The sequence below is a fragment of the Erythrolamprus reginae genome, chromosome 1 (assembly GCF_031021105.1).
Source record: "Erythrolamprus reginae isolate rEryReg1 chromosome 1, rEryReg1.hap1, whole genome shotgun sequence".
Taxonomy (NCBI): Eukaryota; Metazoa; Chordata; class Lepidosauria; order Squamata; family Dipsadidae; genus Erythrolamprus; species Erythrolamprus reginae.
In genome coordinates this window covers 366092294-366112509 of record NC_091950.1, presented here as the reverse complement: position 1 = coordinate 366112509, position 20216 = coordinate 366092294, and the positions used below count along the sequence as shown (strand labels likewise).

At 39.0% G+C, this 20216-nt stretch overlaps 1 protein-coding gene across 2 annotated transcripts in view; it reads right to left on the bottom strand.

Annotated features, from left to right (window-relative positions):
* Positions 1-20216, bottom strand: part of RD3 (RD3 regulator of GUCY2D) — a 58691-nt gene that overhangs the window by 18533 nt on the left and 19942 nt on the right. Inside the window, exon 2 of one of the 2 annotated variants that reach the window (XM_070734484.1) lies at positions 15872-15951. The exons of the other annotated variant lie outside the window; for it this stretch is intronic. Coding sequence (XP_070590585.1) covers positions 15872-15922 — 51 coding nt within the window. The 5' untranslated portion in view covers positions 15923-15951. The remainder of the gene's footprint in view (positions 1-15871; positions 15952-20216) is intronic. 2 annotated transcript variants of the gene reach the window in all.

Here is a 20216-nt window from a genome sequence, read left to right as displayed (position 1 = left end):
AGCCCCTCGCCCACCCCCTCACCCCTCACGGCTGTGTACTCTCACCACTTGTCTCTATACACCAATGACTGCATCTCAAACGATTCATCTGTTAAACTACTGAAGTTTGCAGCCAATACAACAGTGATCGGACTCATTCGAGACAATGATGAATCTGCATACAGAGGTTGAACAACTAACCTTGTGGTTTGACTGGAACAATCTAGAACTGAACACACAAAACCCGTAGAAATGGTGGTAGACTTTAGGAGAAACCCTTCCATCCTTCCACCTCTCACAATACTAGGCAACACAGTATCAACAGTAGAGATCTTCAAATTTTTAGATTCTATCATATCTTAAGACCTAAAATGGTCAGCTAACATCAAAAATATCATCAAAAAAGCACAACAAAGAATGTTCTTTCTGCATCAACTCAGGAAGCTCAAACTGCCCAAGGAGCTGCTGATACAGTTCTACAGAGGAATCATTGAGACTATCATCTGCACCTCTATAACTGTCTGGTTTGGTTCTGCAACCCAACAAGACCAACACAGACTTCAGAGGATAATCAGAACTTCAGAAAAAACAATTGCTACCAAACTGCCTTCCATTGAGGACTTGTATACTGCATGAATCAAAAAGAGGCCTGCGAAAATATTTACGGACACCTCACATCCTGGAACTGCAACTCCAACCCCAACCCTCAAAACGACATTATAGAGCACTGCACACCAGAACAACTAGACACAAGAACAGTTCCCCCCCCCCAATGTCATAACTCTGCTAAACAAATAATTTCTTCAGTATTGTCAAACTATTTACTAAGTCTGCACTACTATTAATCTTATTGTTCCCATCACCCATTGCCTCCCACAAATGACTGTATAACTGTAACTTTGTTGCTTGTATCCTTTCAGTTTATATTGACTGGTTCCTAATAGGATTTGATTGCTTATTTGTACCTGGACTATAATTAAGTGTTGTACTTTATGATTCTTGATGAACTTTACTTTTGTTTTATGTACAATGAGAGCATATGCACTGTTCTGTCTGGGTTTTCCCAGACCTCAACACCAACTGAAAAAACAGCCAGACACTCTGGTAAAAGCCAAAAGTATTTTATAGCTGGAAAAAATAAGCACAAAGGAAAACCTGTCTTCACAACAGACAGGCTATAATACGTTACAGCAGGGTCCTGATGTCCAGTCAATACCACAAGCTTCTTGCTGGCACACACCCCCAAGGTTTCAATAGTCCAAGGCACAAACCAGGATTGTAAGCCACCAAAGTTCACAGACAGGTCTCACGAATCTCCAAGATAAAACTCCACAAGCCAGGAAGGGTGGGTCCGCCTTTTAACCATTCCCAAGAGCACCACACCCAAACCCAGCTGTGACCTCTAATGCTGGAAATACTTAGCCAATTGAGTCCGTCTCTGATTAGCTCTCCTTTGTCGCATATCTATGATGTCTTGAGCATTTTCCCCTAAGGAATCCAGGCTGCTTGCTGGGGAGAGCTCCCCCTGGTGGGACTCTGGCTGTCCTTCTTCTTCAGCCTGGGATTCCTCTTCCTCGTCAGTCTGCACCTCCTGTTCCTCAGCCTCTCCCTCTGAGCTGGAAACCGACAGAAGGTCAGCCATTCCCGGAGGGGTCCCAGACTGAACCACAACATGCACCAAGACACTTTGCCAATAGAATTCTATTCTATTCTATCCCAGTGTGATACCTGTAGATAACACTGAAGTGGACCCTTAGTTGTCTCCCGGCTCTATGTTCCTGTTTGTAGAGGAGTGCAGAGATACTTTTGTCAAGGTTGTGCAAGACCTGATGAGTCCTGATGATTATTTCCTAGGGTCCAACTAGATGTACAGAAGCTACTTAGCGGATGCAACAATATATCTTTTCTGCTAAACCCGGTAGGCAGATGTAATTGGGAAGAGATGGTCCCACAAATAATTCAGCCCTATGAAGGACTTTACTGAGCACCTTGAATAGGATCTGGAGACAAAATAGTTTATGACATAATATAAATGTAATAAAACATTTGCTATGCTCATGTTTGACCGTGCTATACAGTTCAACGTAGGCTCATTTCAAAGCAGATAAATCTCTGAATGTAATTCCAACTTTTCCGGTGAAAGTAGTACATTAGAAGCTCTGTCAATGTTAAAAGCATTGCTAAGGAAATATTTCTCAAAAGATGATCTAGCAAGTCCAAAATTGTGTACTGGTATAGTTGTGAGTGCTCCTTGTCCACCTCAGGTCATGTCAGATTCTGAGGAGGATAAGCCAGGCCCCTCTGGATATCCTGGGCCAGGAGGGTTGACAGATGAAGCAGAGAGCGAGAGTCAGGGAGAAAGTGACTTGAGTGAACCTGAGGAACCACTAGAGGGGGCTGATGTGACAATGGGGGTGATCCTAGTGGGAGGATGAGGAAGATATGAGAGTGGAAAGTCAGTGGATTGACTATCACTATAGAAGATTATTGAGAAGGCAAAAGGAGTTACACAGTAAAAGGTATTAGCTTATAGCCTTAGCCTCTTTGAGGTGTGATGTCACTTCCAGACAGTATAAAGGCAAAGAATTGTGGAAAATGGGGTGTGAAGATTTAATGTTGTTCAATGGAAGAGATGTGAAACTGGGTGTGTGGGTGTGTGCTTGAGCGAAACTTTAAAACCATGATTTCTGCCTCAATAACACTCATTCTTAGATGGATGCTTGTTGCCAAGAATCTGGTGAGGGTAAAATATATGCTTAAATGATAAATGTACTTTGTTATCTATTAGAATGCTAATTAGGCCAAACTTGGTGTTTTTCCCAGACCTTGTTGACATTTAGCTCCGAAAAAGAAAATCCTCCCTTCTCCAAGTTTTTTATATTTGATTTACTGTATTCATAAAATAAAGGATTTTTGAGTCGGTTTTCACTCTGAGGGCTGTGCACAAAACAAGTATACTACTAAAATTCACATATCTGTAACCTTCAACGGCAAAATGGTGCACCACAAGACAAAACATTTTGAACCAATGTGTCTCAAATGAGCTACTTCACAGAATGTGTCCAACATCCAGGACCCATATCTCCCATTGAAATTTACCAATTAAAAAAAATTATGACACAAAAACTATCCTAAAACATTTTATGACATTCTTCTTAAAAATCTCTAGTCATGGAGCACCCACAGCTTCTGAAGACAAGCCGTTCCATTGATTAATTGTTCTCACTGTTGGAAAAATTTCTCCTTATTTCTAGGCTGGATCTCTCTTTCATAAGTTTCCATCCGTTACTTGCCTTCAGGTGCCTTTGAAAATAGATTGTCCTGCTGTTCTTTGTGACAGCCTCTCAAATATTAAAAGACTACTATCATGTCATTGTTATCTTCATTAGATTAGACGTACCCAGTTCCTGCAACTATTTGTCATACATTTTAGCCTCCAGACACCTAAACATCTTTATTGCTTTTTTCTGCACTCTTTCTAAAGTATACTGTTCAAAATGGACTACTTTCAAGACAGATTCATCATTTGAAATCTACCTGAACTTTTACAAATCTCAGTTTTTCTAGTACTGTATGTTGAAAGCATTGAGGAATCTGGTCCAGAAAGATTCCTATCAGGTTATGGATTGTCCACTGTATCTATAGCAACATCACAAAACATATTTTGTCAATTGCCTCTTGTTCTGGATGCCCCTGCAATGGCAATGTTTATGTACAAATAGAGAACCCAGGTCAGCTGACTTCAGTCCTTGATTTATGACCACTGTTGGGACTGGAATCTCAGTCTTTGAGCAAAGCAGTAATTAAGTGAGATATCACATGACTACTTCACTCAACAACTGCAGTCACAGCTCTTCAGGCTGAAGTTGTTAAATGCCCTGGCAGTTTTCCTCCATGTGCAAAAGGAAACTCCAGTGTTGGGCAGGAGAAAAAAAGCTCGGATATCCACAATTTTTGTTTCATTTCTCCAATCCAGCACAGGAGTATTGTTCCTGCAGGAAATCAGAACTCCTCTGCTGGGCTGAAATATGGAAGTGAGAACCCTGAAGATCCATTCCTCATTTCTGCAATTCAATGCAATGAAAGTGAGATGAAATCCTTTGGCAGGCAGTAGCAGCTTGCAACCTTCCCTGGCAGCTTCCCCAATGACTTTGTGAGGATTCTGGCAGGGAAAATTGTGTTGGGAAACACCAACACTAGGCAGAAAGACACACAAAGCTAGGCAGAAAGAGGCAGAATTTGCTTCAAATCTATGCAGTTTCAAGAGGTCCAGAACTTATTCTCCCTTAGGCTCCACAGAGCATTAGCTGTTTGTTTGTTTGTTTGTTTGTTTGTTTGTGTTTGTTTGTGTGTGTGTGTGTGTGTGTGTGTATGTGTGTATTGATTGATTGATTGATTGTTAGAGTTGAAAGGGACCATGAAGACCATCAAGTTCAACCCCCTGCCCAAGCAGGAACCCTATAGCACACCAGTCAAGTGGCAGTTCAATCTTCTCTTTAAAATGTCCAGAGTGTTGGAGTTCACAATGTCCGCTGGTAGGTTGTTCCATTGGTTGATCGCTCTGACCGTCAGGAAGTTCCTCCTTATCTCCATGTTGAATCTCTCCTTGGTTAGCTTCCAGCCATTGCACCTCGTCCTGCCCTCTGGTGCCCTGGAGAATAAAGTGATCCCCTCCTCTCTGTGACATCCCCTCGTATACTTGTAGACTGTTATCATGTACGCTCTGGCCCTCCTTTTCTCTAGGCTATCCATGCCCAGTTCCCTCAGTCTCTCTTCGTAAGTCTTGGTTTCCAGTCCCTTAATCATCTTTGTTGCTCTTTTTTGCACCTTCTCCAGAGTTTCAATGTCTCTTTTGAAGTGTGGTGACCAGAACTGAATACAGTACTCCAGGTGTGGTCGGACCAGGGCATAGTAGAGTGTTATTAAGACTTCCCTGGTCTTGGAGTGTATACCCCTGTTGATGCAGCTTAGGATTGTGTTGGCTTTTTTAGCTGCTGCTGCACATTGTTGGCTCATGTTTAGTTGATTATCCACCAAGACTCCAATGTCTCTTTCGCAGTCGCTACTGCTAAGAGGGGTTTCTCCCAGGTTGTATGTGTGTCCAGCGTTTTTTCTGCCTAGGTGAAGGACTTTGCTCTTGTCGATGTTAAACATCATTTTGTTGGTATGGGCCCACTGTGTTAGTCTGTCTAGGTCTTTCTGTAATTTGAGCCTGTCTTCTAAGGTATTGGCTACCCCCGCCAGCTTTGTGTCATCTGCGAATTTGATCAGTTGCCCTTCTATTCCCTTGTCTAAGTCGTTGATGAAAATGTTGAAGAGCACAGGGCCCAGGACAGAAGCCTGTGTTCCTAGGCTGAAGCTGGCAGTCTAGGCAATATAGTAGAATACAGTAAAGTAGTAAGTTTGAACTATACACCTGAGGATCTGGTTGCTTGTGCTTGGCAGTTTGCAAATGGTGATCACATGATCACAAGATTCTTGGCAACCAGTCATAAGTGCAGACAAGTAGCTAAGGACCATCATGTGACTTGGGGGCTGTCACGATGTTTTATGATGAGAACTACTTGGACAATACAACTGTAAAATAATAAAACTAGGAAACACATATATTAAAAATACTGAGTTGAATTTCCAATTAATCCTGTTCAGTCATGATTTATTCCCTCCTCTGGTTTCAATATGGCTCTGTTCAAGCATTATTATACTCCTGGTACCCATTATGTGCTTTATTTGGTTTCAGCTTAGTCTTATTCATTGTGATTTTGGGTTTAGTATTATGTAAAACAAACATATGGTTTGTTTAATAACTCATGAATAAATATAGTAGTTGAATCTAAAATATCTGTGAATATAAACCAATGTAATCTGAAGTAGCAATCATTAAAAAAAATAGAAGTGTAAACTGCGTATTAACCATCTATGGAAATAAACATCATTTAACTTGGTATAAAAATCATTAGAGAGAGAGAGAGAGAGACCAAGCTGCCTGGATATTTATACAGCTGCAGAAATACCTCTGAGCTGATATTGTTTCTTGTGTACAATCATTACAGTCCAAGAGGAAGATGAATAGAATCTAGCAAATTTCTAAGAGACAAGAAGTTCTTAAGGCGATGAATTCCCAATCACCATAACATCAGGAGTCACAGTTCTAGCTCATTGGACAGTGCTGAGTTGGGCAATACATTTGTAAAAATTGTGACTACTACTTTAACTTTAGAAACATAAAGGTAATGTATTTGATTTCCAGATTAAATTAAATCAAGAGTTTATTATCTAGAGAGGCCAGGTTGGGAAAAGTTAAGAGTTTATCCATCTCTAGCTTACAGTGCTTCCAATAAAAGGCATTGTTCCACCTATGCTCCTTAATTATTTTTTACAGTAAAAAAAAAGAATGGAAGAACTGATGAAATAATTTCTAATGTCTTCTCCTCCCTTCAATTCTCAGTCTGGGATAGGGAGAATTATACTGTACTGTATAAACTTTGTTTTGGAGCAACAAATGGTTGAAATAAAATGCAAGACAAAAGTCTATGCTTTCTTATATGCTTATGTGACTGTCAAATTTTGCTGGGCACAACAATTCAAAAGCATGATTGAAGTGCTTCAATCAAAGCAAATGGCAATTAAGTACAGCCCAATAAAATAAATGATAGTAAGATATTTGCATATCTCTATTGTTTTTCATTTGTCTCTACTCATTTATTTTAGTTTATCTCTTCTATTAAAATCAATTAATTTAGTGTAGCCAAATAGCAAAGCTGTGTAACTATTTAGACCAGAGAAGTTCAGATTTTTTTCCCTTAGTTGGTTGGTTCTACATTTAATCCTTGGATTTGAAATGGGCTTTTAAAAACACAATACAGTGTTCCCTCGATTTTTGCAGGTTTGAACTTTGTGAAACATCTATACCACAGTTTTTCAAAAATATTAATTAAAAAATACCTCGCGGTTTTTCTCCCTATACCACGGTTTTTCCCGCCCGATGATGTCATATGTCATTGCCAAACTTTTGTCTGCCTTTAAAAAACATTTTTTAAAATAAACTTTAATAAATAAACATGGTGAGTAATAATCTAAATGGTTGCTAAGGGAATGGGAAATTGTAATTTAGGGGTTTAAAGTGTTAAGGGAAGGCTTGGGATACTGTTCATAGCCAAAAATAGTGTATTTACTTCCGCATTTCTACTTCACGGAAATTTGATTTTCGCGGGCGGTCTTGGAACGCATCCCCCGTGAAAATTGAGAGAACACTGTACTTTAAAAATGGTAAACGTGTCAGAGCATGGGAAGTTTCTGGAAACATATAGCTGGAAATATCAGGATGAAAAAAATGGAGCAGATATGTCTAATTATTTTTTAAAAAAATAGATTTAGCAAGAACAGTTTTCTTTTAATGTAACTGAAATTGTCAAGGCAAAAATAAAAATGGATTTTAACATTTTTATTAAATAATTCTACTAGACTAACCAAGGAGTTAGACTAATGAGGAGTTTTCAGCTCCCCATTAATCATGGAAGATTAAGTGTCTGTCATCATAAATCTCAGCTTTAGTCTGACAGATTACCTCCACTGTCCTGTGTATCTCAAATTATATAGTAATTAGTATATAATCTGTTTTTAATTAAAAGTGAACTGAACAGATGACTGGGTCTCCATTGGTTGCCATCCAGAAATAACTTATTAGCTCTGATCAACTCAGCAAAATAATTTGTTATGTTCCAAATAATAATTTGGAACATAACAAATGCCAGGAATATTAAGCATCTGAGCAACCTTCATTTTGTAGGAAGGCTTCATAGCTAGTCTGAAATTTGTCTGAAATGGTATAGGGAAGTGATGACGAACCTATGGCATGGGATGGCACACGCAGCCATATCTGCTGGCACATGAGCTGTTGCCCTAGCTCAGCTCCAACATGCATGTGAGTGCTGGTTAGCTGATTTTTGGCTCATACAGAAGCTCTTGGAGGGCATTTTTTGGCTTCCAGAGAGCTTCCGGGGGGATGAGCGTGGGCATTTTTACCCCCTCCTGGCTCCAGGGAAGCCTTTGGAGCCTGGGGAGGGGGAAACATGAGCCCATTGGGTCCACCAGAAGTTTGGAAATAGGCTGTTTCCAGCTTCCAGGGGCCCCCAGGGGGTGGGGGAAGCTGTTTTTGCCCTCCTCAGGCATTGAATTATGGGTGTGGGCACTCACGCATGCGTGATAGCGCATGCCCACGCTTTTCAGCACCCAAGGAAAAAAAAGTTCGCCATCACTGGTATAGGGTTTTCTGCCTGAGCAAGGGATTAAGAATATCTCCAAGGCCCCTCCCAACTCTGTTATTCTGACTTCTGCTTCTTATTTAGTTGGGACCGCCATATAAGTTAGCCAGTAGTTATATGGGAATTACATGGTTTATGAATATTCCTGGTCTAGGGTAATAAAAAAATGGAAAACATTTCTGATAGACTTTTTTTTTTTGCTTTTGTATTTATCAACAGTTCTTCCATCTGAATCAAAACATGACATTGTTTTGTTTTGTTTTCCAAGCCAATTTATAGGCAAGTTGGAGAACATTGGTGGTGAGCAGAGGGAGGAGCACACAACTTGAATCTTCTACTACTTTCTTTAGTTCCAATCCATTTGGACCTAATTTTTAGATCAATACAAAGGCTAATTATAGGAAGGGAGTTACGTATAATTTGCTCAATAACAGCAGCAGTAATAATACCAGCCTTTAGTTATTGGCAGAAAATGGGAGGCTTCTCTGCAAGGACACCTTTGTTCAAAAAAGATGAATTCATGATTCAGCTATACAATAATTTGCATGTGAAAAGTACGGATTTCTTTCAAACTACCAAACAACTTAAACTAGCGAGTTAAAAGGCTGCCAACTTCCATAATAGTGTCTCCTTGGCAAAATTAATTAAATATTCAATTATGTGAATCAGGCCAAAATGATTTTCCTATCAAGAGGGGCTTCAAATTTTTTTTAGTGGTGAAGCAGAAATAGGACAGTGCAATAAATAACATATAAACACTTCTATAATTATATATGTGATACTAGAAAGCCCTTTATAGCTTCTGATGCAATTTATTTATTTATTTATTTATTTATTTTTTATTTGTTTATTTGTTTGTTTGTTTATTTATTTATTTATCAGATTTGTATGCCGCCCCTCTCCGTAGACTCGGGGCTGCTAACAACAATAATAATACAATGTAAACAAATCTAATATTTAAGTTAATTTAAAAACCCCAATTTAAGAAACCAATCATACATACAGACATACCATGCACAAATTTTATAAGCCTAGGGGGAAGGGAAAGTCTCAATTCCCCCATGCCTGACGACAGCGGTGGGTTTTAAGGAGCTTACGAAAGGCAAGTAGGGTGGGGGCAACTCTGATATCTGGGGGGAGTTGGTTCCAAAGGGTCGGGGCCGCCACAGAGAAGGCTCTTCCCCTGGGTCCCGCCAGACGACATTATTTAGTTGACGGGACCCGGAGAAGGCCAACTCTGTGAGACCTAACTGGTCGCTGGGATTCATGCAGCAGAAGGAGGTCCTGGAGATACAAGATGTAGACTATTTATAGTTTTAATGTGACCTGTCTAGGAACCAAGCAAATTGCAATATAAATCGTTTGCAAATAAAATAAAAAGTAATGTTTTCTAATCAAAATATGGAAATATTGACATGTTAAAGTCTTTAAATACTATGTATGTAAATATTTTAAATTATATTATCTATCTATCTATCTATCTATCTATCTTTCTATCTATCTATCATCTATCATAACTAACCTCCATCAAATCCATATCTGCAGCACTGCCCACACTGATCTCCTCCAGGAAAGTCAAATACAGGCCCTAGCAATTAACAATTCTCAGAAAAAACATTTAAATTTTCCTATATCTATTAGTAGACATCTATATTAGTTCCATTTTAGCTGTCATGTTAATACATCTGTTCTCTGCAATGTTTTCTCATTGTAAAAATCCATTTACACCCAAAGCCTTCACCACAACCCCAAAAATAAATTCAATATACTGTATTAATGTTTCATTTGCATAGAGAAGTGCTTTTCATTTGAATGTTTCGTTTGATCAATTTCATTTAACAACATCCATGACCCTAATTTCCAGTCAGCTTTGAGAAAAGAAGGGGTGTGAATGAGAATCATTGCTCCCTCTGTTAAATTAGCATTAGCTTCACTATCCAGGTGCAAACAGTTGCTAAGAAACATATTCATAAATCTCTTTTCTTCAGGAGATTTTAACCACACTTCCTACACTTTCTGCTTGTCGACTTTATATGCTGCCTGGCCAGCTTTATAAGTGCTCTGAAATCCAAATGATCCTTATCCATACTATACAAACTAAACATATATGATTGTGAATGTTTATATACAGCAAAAGGGCTACCAAAATTTTTACTACCACACTGTGGGCATGGCTTATGCAAATTTGGTGTTCTGGGGTGGAGCTCCATTTTTGCTACCCCACTGCATTCCACTCCCGTCCGGGTAGCAGCCCACCCCTATATATAGGCATATATATGAATTTACCAATATAGCTATTCCCATTCATGTATTTAATTTGCATAAACTAAAAGAGCTCTTGGTACATTCATAATCTTTCTTCATCCCATAATAAGGCTATTGTAAAAAAAAACCTGAGATAACACTAATCATTTAAAGAAATGCAAACATTGATGTATACAGTACTATACATGTGAGCCGCCCCGAGTCTTCGGAGAGGGGCGGCATACAATTATTGTTGTTGTTGTTGTTGTTGTTGTTGTTATTATTATTATTATTATTATTATTATTATTATATCAATACAACACAGCAAATGAGATCACTATGCTGGATTTCGTATTTCATCACTAGTCGGGCGCTTCCCAAGCACCTAGGGCTGCGTGATGTAGCGGCGAATTATGTTTGCCCATCCCAGTAAAGTGGCCTTTTGCAATTGACAGATGGAGATTTTGTCAATTCCAATGGTTTTCAAATGTCCCCTAAGATCCTTTGGCACTGAGCCCAGCGTGCCAAGTACCACTGGGACCACTTTCACTGGCTTATGCCAGAGTCGTTGCAGCTCGATTTTTAGATCTTTGTATTTCACTAATTTCTCTAGCTGCTTCTCCTCAATTCTGCTGTCCCCTGGGATTGCGATGTCAATGATCCATACTTTCTTTTTCTCCACAATCAGGATGTCTGGTGTGTTATGCTTCAGAATTCGATCAGTCTGAAGTCGGAAGTCCCACAGTAGTTTTGCTTGCTCATTTTTTACCACTTTTTCAGGCTTATGATCCCACCAGTTCTTTGCCACTGGCAAATGGTAGTTCCGGCACATGTTCCAGTGGATTATTATTGTTAGTAGTATTAGTATTAGTAGTATTAGTAGTATTAGTAGTAGTAGTAGTAGTAGTAGTAGTAGTAGTATTATTTGTGTATGTGTTTGTAAATAAATTAGAAAATTAATCTCAGACCCCAGTTGAGAAACATGAGCTTCAGAAATTGAACACTTGGACCTGAGAGTTGTTGTTGGAGAAAAAATAGGAAAAGGAGTATTATACATGTCCACAACTTATAATGTAATACAGGCAGGATTTTAAAAATTCAAATAAATAAAATGAGACAACTTCCACTAAAGTTGTTGGTCATGCTCTACTCTCTGAATTTTGGATGCAGAATCTACTGTTCCTGTTCTGAAGCCTTTGTGCCAATTCTGGAATGAAATCAAGCTGTATGATCTAGTCTTTGTCTTTTTCTTTTTAACTTTCATTCAGACATGTCTGATTTTCAGAGATTGCTGAGCAAGTCCTTGCAATTTTCTTGGCAAGATTTTTCCAGAAGGGGTTTGTCATTGCCTCCTTCCATGATCTATACTAGTTTATCCAGTGCCAAATTATGTTGTACTGTACATTAGTACTGTTACATAAATTACTAAGGTAGGCCTCCTGTTGAACAGATTATCAGGAAACAAATACGTACTGTAGTTAAGTAGAGTGCATGAATGGATACACAATGAGGAAAAACCTCCAAGCATTCATGATTTGATCAAGGATTAAGCAAACTTTATAACTGTCATTGGGCAACAGGAAAAAGGATTGCCAGTGGAGTTGCTAATAAGACATTTTTCTTAGCTGATTGGTTTGCTTTTTATTTATTATGGAAACTATCCAGTCAAAAACCCTGGAGAACAACATTCACTGCAGTCTTATAGAGTGACTAATTATGTTCTGACTCATTATAAAGCAGTTTCCTGACTTCCCATATTTATCACATGGGCAGTTCTAATCCCTGAAGTGTTCTCTCATAAAGCAAGAAATAATAAAAAGATGTAGCCAACACCTATTTCTACTGTGGTACTGAGGAAGTAGAGAAAGGGTCTTAGCTAAGCCATTGTGGCTTTATTATTTTTTTAATTTAATTTAATTTAATTTAATTTAATTTAATTTAATTTAATTTAATTTAATTTAATTTAATTTAATTTAATTTAATTTAATTTAATTTAATTTAATTTAATTTAATTTAATTTAATTTAATTTAATTTAATTTAATTTAATTTAATTTAATTTAATTTAATTTAATTTAATTTAATTTAATTTAATTTAATTTAATTTAATTTAATTTAATTTAATTTAATTTAATTTAATTTAATTTAATTTAATTTAATTTAATTTAATTTAATTTAATTTAATTTAATTTAATTTAATTTAATTTAATTTAATTTAATTTAATTTAATTTAATTTAATTTAATTTAATTTAATTTAATTTTATTTTATTTTATTTTATTTTATTTTATTTTATTTTATTTTATTTTATTTTATTTTATTTTATTTTATTTTATTTTATTTTATTTTATTTTATTTTATTTTATTTTATTTTATTTTATTTTATTTTATTTTATTTTATTTTATTTTATTTTATTTTATTTTTTTGTTTATTTATTTTGTCCAAAACATGATAAAGGTTACAGAGGATATATTCATGGTAGAAAGTATCAATGAAGGATAGGTGGAGAAATAGAGGAATACAATATCAATGAGAGAATAGAAGAAAAGATATAGGAAAGAAATAAAAGATATATAAAGAAGTATAGGATAGACAAATAGGACAGGGGACGGAAGCACGCTGGTGCTCTTATGCACACCCCTTATTGACCTCTTAGAAATCTGGAGAGGTCAACCGTGGATAATCTTAGGGTAATATTCTGGGGGTTAAGGGATGACGCTACGGAGTCCGGTAATGAGTTCCACACTTCGACAACTCAATTACTAAAGTCGTATTTTTTACAGTCAAGTTTGGAGCAGTTAATATTTAGTTTGAATCTGTTGTGTGCTCTTGTGTTGTGGTTGAAGCTGAAGTAGTCGTTGACCGGGAGGACGCTGCAACATATGATCGTGTGGGCAATACTTAGATCATGTTTGAGGTGTCGTAGTTCTAAGAAATTCTGATTGAAGCAACCTATAGCTTACTGCAACACATTAATTCAACCAAATGTTTCACCATTAGTCACTAATGGGGTGAGACCAAGAGAAAAATTAAAAATGCTGGTGGAAAAAATATTGCTCCAAAATCACTTACAAGGAGCGTGGGTTCTTTGCATACTTTCAGAATTCTGCATAAAGGGTGCTGCAGAGGAACAATGTTTGGGTCCATCAAATTAATGCTAAATTATGTTTGTGTGCATATGAAAACCCTCCAGGTCTGAATGAAACATTACATTACTGCAGCCACATATACATCTCATAAGAAAATGTGCCTTTGAAGTTCCAAAGGTGCTTTTTCAAGAGGCAATTAGACTTTTTGTTTTTCCTTTGAAGATGTTTCGCTTTTCATCCAACAAGCTTCTTCAGCTCTGACTGGATGGTGGCTAAAGAAGCTTCTTGGAAAAGAAGCAAAATGTCTTCAAACGAAAACCAGAAAGTCCAGTTGCCTCTTGAAAAAGCACCATTGGGACCACCATCACCCGGATGACTGAGAAACTCCGTAGACATTGTACCTTTGAAGCTACCTACCTCGGCCTTAACCATTTAGCCTTGATGTGCCTCCAAGAATTCATTATTTTGGGGGGGGGGGTATCTTTTAAAGAGCCACTAGTAAGAGAAACATCATGCCAGAAACTACAATGACTTCTCTTCACACTGTTACTGCTACTTTCCATTACAGCGTACATTAGTGATTATTAGTGCTACGTCCATTCAGGGTGATGCTTTGAAAAATCCACCAAAATTATTGCATCAGACGATGAATGAACACTCTGATATTGAGCTGGATAATAAACGGGTCATTTTATTAAATAATTACAGATAGAGACCTGCAGGGGTTGCTAAATGGGGCGGAATTTCCTGAACACAACATACTTGGGCAACTAATGGGCGTAACTCCTTGCTTGGTAAGGGTGAGGCGTGCCCCCCCTGTACCCAGACGTGCAAGCCACGGCCAGCATGTGGGAGGGCTCATGCCCTAATGACCCGGAACCGGAAACGACATAGATGATCCCCAAGAGCTCCCCTTTCACACTGCTCCGACCAGGAAAGCAGCATGAGTTGTGTAACGGGGGAGCCCATCATCTTTCAAAAGATGCCCAAGGGAGAACACACAGTTGCTACTGATACCCTTTCCTCCCCGTTTCTGCCATAGTGACCAAATATAAACATAGAATTGCAGAACCAAGCACCTATTTACAAACAGATGCATCCCCTAACCACAATTCCATCTTTCCCATCCAGGATGGAGTAGGCGAAAAAACAATCTGGAATAAAATCTCAAGATTGCAAAAAATTCCTACTCGGTCCCCAACTGGGCAACCCCTAAAAAATACCCTGGATTGAGCAGAGGGTGGATGGGTGTCCGTTGAGGTGAAAAGCATGGGTGGCGAGCAACCCCTGAAATGGGGCGATAGCCATGGCCACGCTTCCCAGCAGGCTATGTGAGCCTATAGGAGGCTCCTGGGTGCTCTCACGCTAACGCGTGAGAGCACCCACCTGGAAGGCACTGCCTCATTCCGTCTTGCCTTCTGCAAATGTCGGCCAGGCGTTAGTTCGCCCGGCCTCTCAATACTAGGATGGGGTGGGGTGGGGAAGGGATGGGAGGAATTGGGGAGGTCTTCTGCCTAAGATCCTTACATGTGGCATTGATATATTAATAGAGCCATTATTTTTGGCAGAAAACTTTTTTTTCCAGGAGTCCAAATCCTGAAAGATCAATCCATTCTGAGCACCCAAATGGATATTTCAATCTGCAAATACATAGACAAAAATCCTGCAAAAAATTCCTTTGCATTATTATCATTAAGAGTGAAAAAAGATGGGAATTTTGTCCATTCTCCTCTCTCTTCAGCATAGGGCCAGCCAGTATTCAAAGCAGCAGCTTATTGGATACCTTTCCTTTCCCGTGGACTAAAGAGAACTTTTATTGCTGTGTCAATTGTGATGGCTCCACTAATCCCAGAGTTTAGGAGTGGTAATAATATCAAAGTGTAGGTTGCCCTGGAAAAATAAACAGTCCAAACAAAAATAGGGGGAAACCCCCAAAAGCAGCATTCTAGGAATGACATTCTTTCCGCTTTATTATTATTTATTAGATTTGTATGCCGCCCCTCTCCGAAGACTTACATCAACAACCCATATGGTCATATTAAAAGCAGCTGTGTCCTCTTCACTGATGACCTAATATGATTTAATACTACTGACATTGCTGCTCTCCTATTAAGTGACCTTGTGTGTCACAATGGTTGTGCAATTGGCAACTCCAAGTCTCAACTAATAGATGCTCTGTCCTACGCATTGGCAATAAAAATCAGAATACCAAATGCAAGTTGGGCGGAAACTACCTTGTAGATGATACTCACTCTGTCAAGAACCTAGGAGTACTCCAGGGGTGGATTGCTCTTACCTGCTGCATGCACAGCATGAGGATTCTTGCGTGTGCGCTCATCCCCAGCATGATTGTGCTTCCACGCCTTTGAAATTCAGCTGTAAAGATATTCCAATGTTTAAAAAAGTTGGAATGGAAAGTGGAGTTCCTTCGATGTCCATCTTGTAGAACCACCAGTTATTTCTTTCATAGACAGTTGCTCTTATGAGATTTGTTAAATAAACTTCTATTGACAGTGCTGTCACAACAAAGACTCACAAGATATGAGTTGTAGCTTTTACCATCTAGTAAATGCTTGCCTTTGTATTGATTACGAGTGCAGGATTGTTGCTATTTTTGTTTTTGTTTTTTTGTTTTTTTATGGTACATTTTTACAGCTATGCAGCTATGTTCCTAATAATACTTGCAAAAATGTGATTAAATAATAATTTAGTGTCATCCAATGTGAGGGAATAAAGAGCAATTTCAAATTTCATGTCAGTATGTTATCTCTATCGTTTCCCACTTCCCAGGATTAAGGGAAAGGATTTGAAAATAATAATTGAAAAATTCTAGATGTCTCCATCAAACCAGAAGGTTGGGAATCCATGCTTCTATTTGAAATAGTGATTTCTGACAGTCTCAAAATGGGTGTTCAGTGTGGACGAGCAGTAGGAAAAGCAAGTAGGATGCTTGGCTGCATAGCTAGAGGTATAACAAGCAGGAAGAGGGAGATTGTGATCCCCTTATATAGAGTGCTGGCGAGACCACATTTGGAATACAGTGGTACCTCAAGATACGAACCCCTCGTCTTACGAACAACTCAAGATACGAACCCGGGGTTCAGAAAAAAATTGCCTCTTCTTACGAACTTTTTTCGTGTTCCGAACGCCAAACCCGAACTTCCAGGTTTGGCGTTCGGAGGCTGCTGGGAAGCCGCGCGGCTGTTTTAAAAGGTGACAGCCGGGCTGGGGGGCTTCCCAGCAGCCTCCGAACGCCGAACGCGGAAGTTCGGGTTTGGCGTTCGGGTTCGGGAGGCTGCTGGGAAGCCCCCCAGCCTGGCTGTCACCTTTTAAAACAGCCGCGCGGCTTTCCAGCCATCTCCCGAAGCCGAACGGCAAACCCAAACTTCCGTGTTTGGCGTTCAGAGGCTGCTGGGAAGCCCCCCAGCCCGGCTGTCACCTTTTAAAACAGCCGCGCGGCTTTCCAGCAGCCTCCGAACGCCAAACGCGGAAGTTTGGGTTTGGCATTCGGCTTCGGGAGACGGCTGGGAAGCCGCGTGGCTGTTTTAAAATGTCACAGCTGGGCGGCAGCGGTTTTTTTTGCGTTTTTTTTTTTTGGTTGCACAGATTAATTGACTTTACATTGTTTCCTATGGGAAACAATGTTTCGTCTTACGAACCTTTCATCTTACGAACCTCCCCCTGGAACCAATTAGGTTCGTAAGACGAGGTATAACTGTACTGTGTTCAATTCTGGAGACCTCACCTACAAAAACATATTGACAAAATTGAACGGGTCCAAAGACGGGCTACAAGAATGGTGGAAGGTCTTAAGCATAAAACGTATCAGGAAAGACTTACTGAACTCAATCTGTATAGTCTGGAGGACAGAAGGAAAAGGGGGGACATGATCGAAATATTTAAATATGTTAAAGGGTTAAATAAGGTTCAGGCGGGAAGTGTTTTTAATAGGAAAGTGAACACAAGAACAAGGGGACACAATCTGAAGTTAGTTGGGGGAAAGATCAAAAGCAACGTGAGAAAATATTATTTTACTGAAAGAGTAGTAGATCCTTGGAACAAACATCCAGCAGACGTGGTTGGTGAATCCACAGTAACTGAATTTAAACATGCCTGGGATAAACATATATGCATTGTAAGATAAAATACAGGAAATAGTATAAGGGCAGACTAGATGGATCATGAGGTCTTTTTCTGCCATCAGTCTTCTATGTTTCTATGTTTCTAACTAATGGATATGCTATAATGTTAGTTTGGTCCCATCTTTTCCGCAAAGCATTCTTGGGAAGAATTTGCAGGAAGAAATGGGCCCACCTGTATGCATAATACACATTCAAAATATATAATCAGACAAAAGCTCTGTCAACATCTCTAAAATGATGCTGATTTGTTAAAAAGGTCTTTTTATGGAAATTAAGAACTTTACCACAATGGTGCTTTAATAACTCAAGTGAATGACAGGACAATTTTATGTTTCACTTTAGAGCATTACTCTGATTTACAAGAATAATACCTAGTTAATGCATTGGTTGTTTCCCGGGTTTATTAAAGAGCACATTTAGTGGAGGTGGAGCAAAAAAAAATTATGCTACTCTGCATGTAAGTATAGCTTTTTGTATTATGGAATAGAAATTATACTTTTACTTTTGCTGTAAACTGTATAAAAGATTTTGAAGATTTCAAGTCTACTTTTGGAACTGAAGCAGTGTGTAAGATGTCAAGAAAAAATAATAATTCCTATTTATTACATACTGGCCAGACCGCAGCTAGAATATTGTGTTCAGTTTGGACAATACATTTTAGAATTTTTTAAAAAAAACCTGTTCAATGTTTGAAGGAGAGGAATCAGGATGATAAGAGTCCTGGAATAAACAACTTATAAGGAAAGATTGGAAGCACTGAAAACATTTACACTGGAAATTGCAAGGAATTATACCGTAAGTATCTAAAGGACTGTTATGCAGAAGACAGGTATAAGAGTTCAAAGTTGTTCTTGAAGACAGGACAAAAAACAGTAGTTCGAATTAGAAGGGAATAGAATTCAGGAGGACACTTTCAAAACCCCCATAAGTAAGAATTGTCAATAGTGGAATTGAGGGGTTGAATTCTGCTTCACTAAAGAGGTTGGATGGCCATTTTTCACTGATGTTGTAATGGATACTGGCATGCATTTAGCAGGAGATAGAATTGGATGAATTCCAATGTCTTGTCTATTCTGTAATGCCACACAATAACTCCCTCTCTATTTATTTTGCAAAAAGGATTACCCTATCTGGATTGCAAAATATCTGGTTGACAAGAAGATTTGAGCAGAATGTTCAATCTCTCATTGCTACCATCTCATCATCATTGGAATAATCCATACCTGAGAAGCTTGTTTGTATTACATATGTTGGCATTATTATAAATCTTGTTTATACACATTAAACAGGCTTGTATGTTCTGTCTGGGTCACTCCGGAAGCTATGACCAACTCAAAAAGATAAGCCAGATACACCGGTTGAATCCAAACACAGTTTTATAATGGTAAAGAGAAAAGAAGCCAACAGAAAATGTCCTTACAGGTCAGGAAAGCACTGGAACTCCAAAAGAAACACGAAAGCAATTGTTCATACAGAAAAACAGGATCCTTAATGCCAATCGAGGCTGTTGAGCTAACAGACACAAACCTCCCACCGGTCTTCAAGACTGCTGGGCCACGAGCCAGGAACAAAAACGCTGAGAGAAAATGCAGATAACACCAACTCCTCTTTGATAACACTCCACGCTGCCGAAATGGTTCTCATGCCTTATAAACCCTTCCCTGCTAATGAGGACCACACCCAACCCCCCAGGTGCTCCTCATTCAGCACTTGAGTTCTCCTTTGAGCTATGCGTCTCTGCTGCATACTAATGATAGCTTGTGCTTCGTCATCCAGGGACTCCAGGGAATCCAGAGAATCAAAGCTACTTGCTTGAGATAGCCCTTCCCCAGGGCTCCCAGGCCTTGCTTCATCTTCACTTTCTTGACTGCTGTCTCCACTGTCCGGCTGCAAAGAACTCTCCCCTCCGCTCTCAGACTCCCCCGGGCATGGAGCCAGCAGAGACGCAGCTGGTCTTTGATCTGGCTCAGGCTGAACCACAACATATATGGAGCCAATATCTAGTTTAGGGGTATCAATTTGGTGGCCCGTGAGCCAGATGCGTCATGCACAGGCCACACCCACCCTAGCTCTGCAAATGGGAAAAATTTCATGAAACGTCACATGACAGCAATGTGACGTAGCAAGTTTGACACCTATGACCTAGTTAATTTAACCATGCTTTATTTAATTATAACTGGCTGGGTTTGTACAACACAAGCCAAAATTCATGGCTTATTAAGACCAAGAACAGGATTCACAAATCTTTTTAAGTTGAAATGAGGGGCGATTGAATCTTACTTAACTTACTGTCAGTCAAAGCATGCTTTCAGAAAATCCAGGAATTTACTGTTGCAGTGCTAAACTGTTATGACAGAAGGAGCTGTTGCATAGCAGATGCCTTAATATAAATACCTGATTGCCTCAGTACATAAGAAGCCTTGTTAATACCTAGCCTGCCTCTCCCTTTGGCTTAATGGAAAACAGATCAGAAGCAGGAAAGCAGATCTACCATCTCTC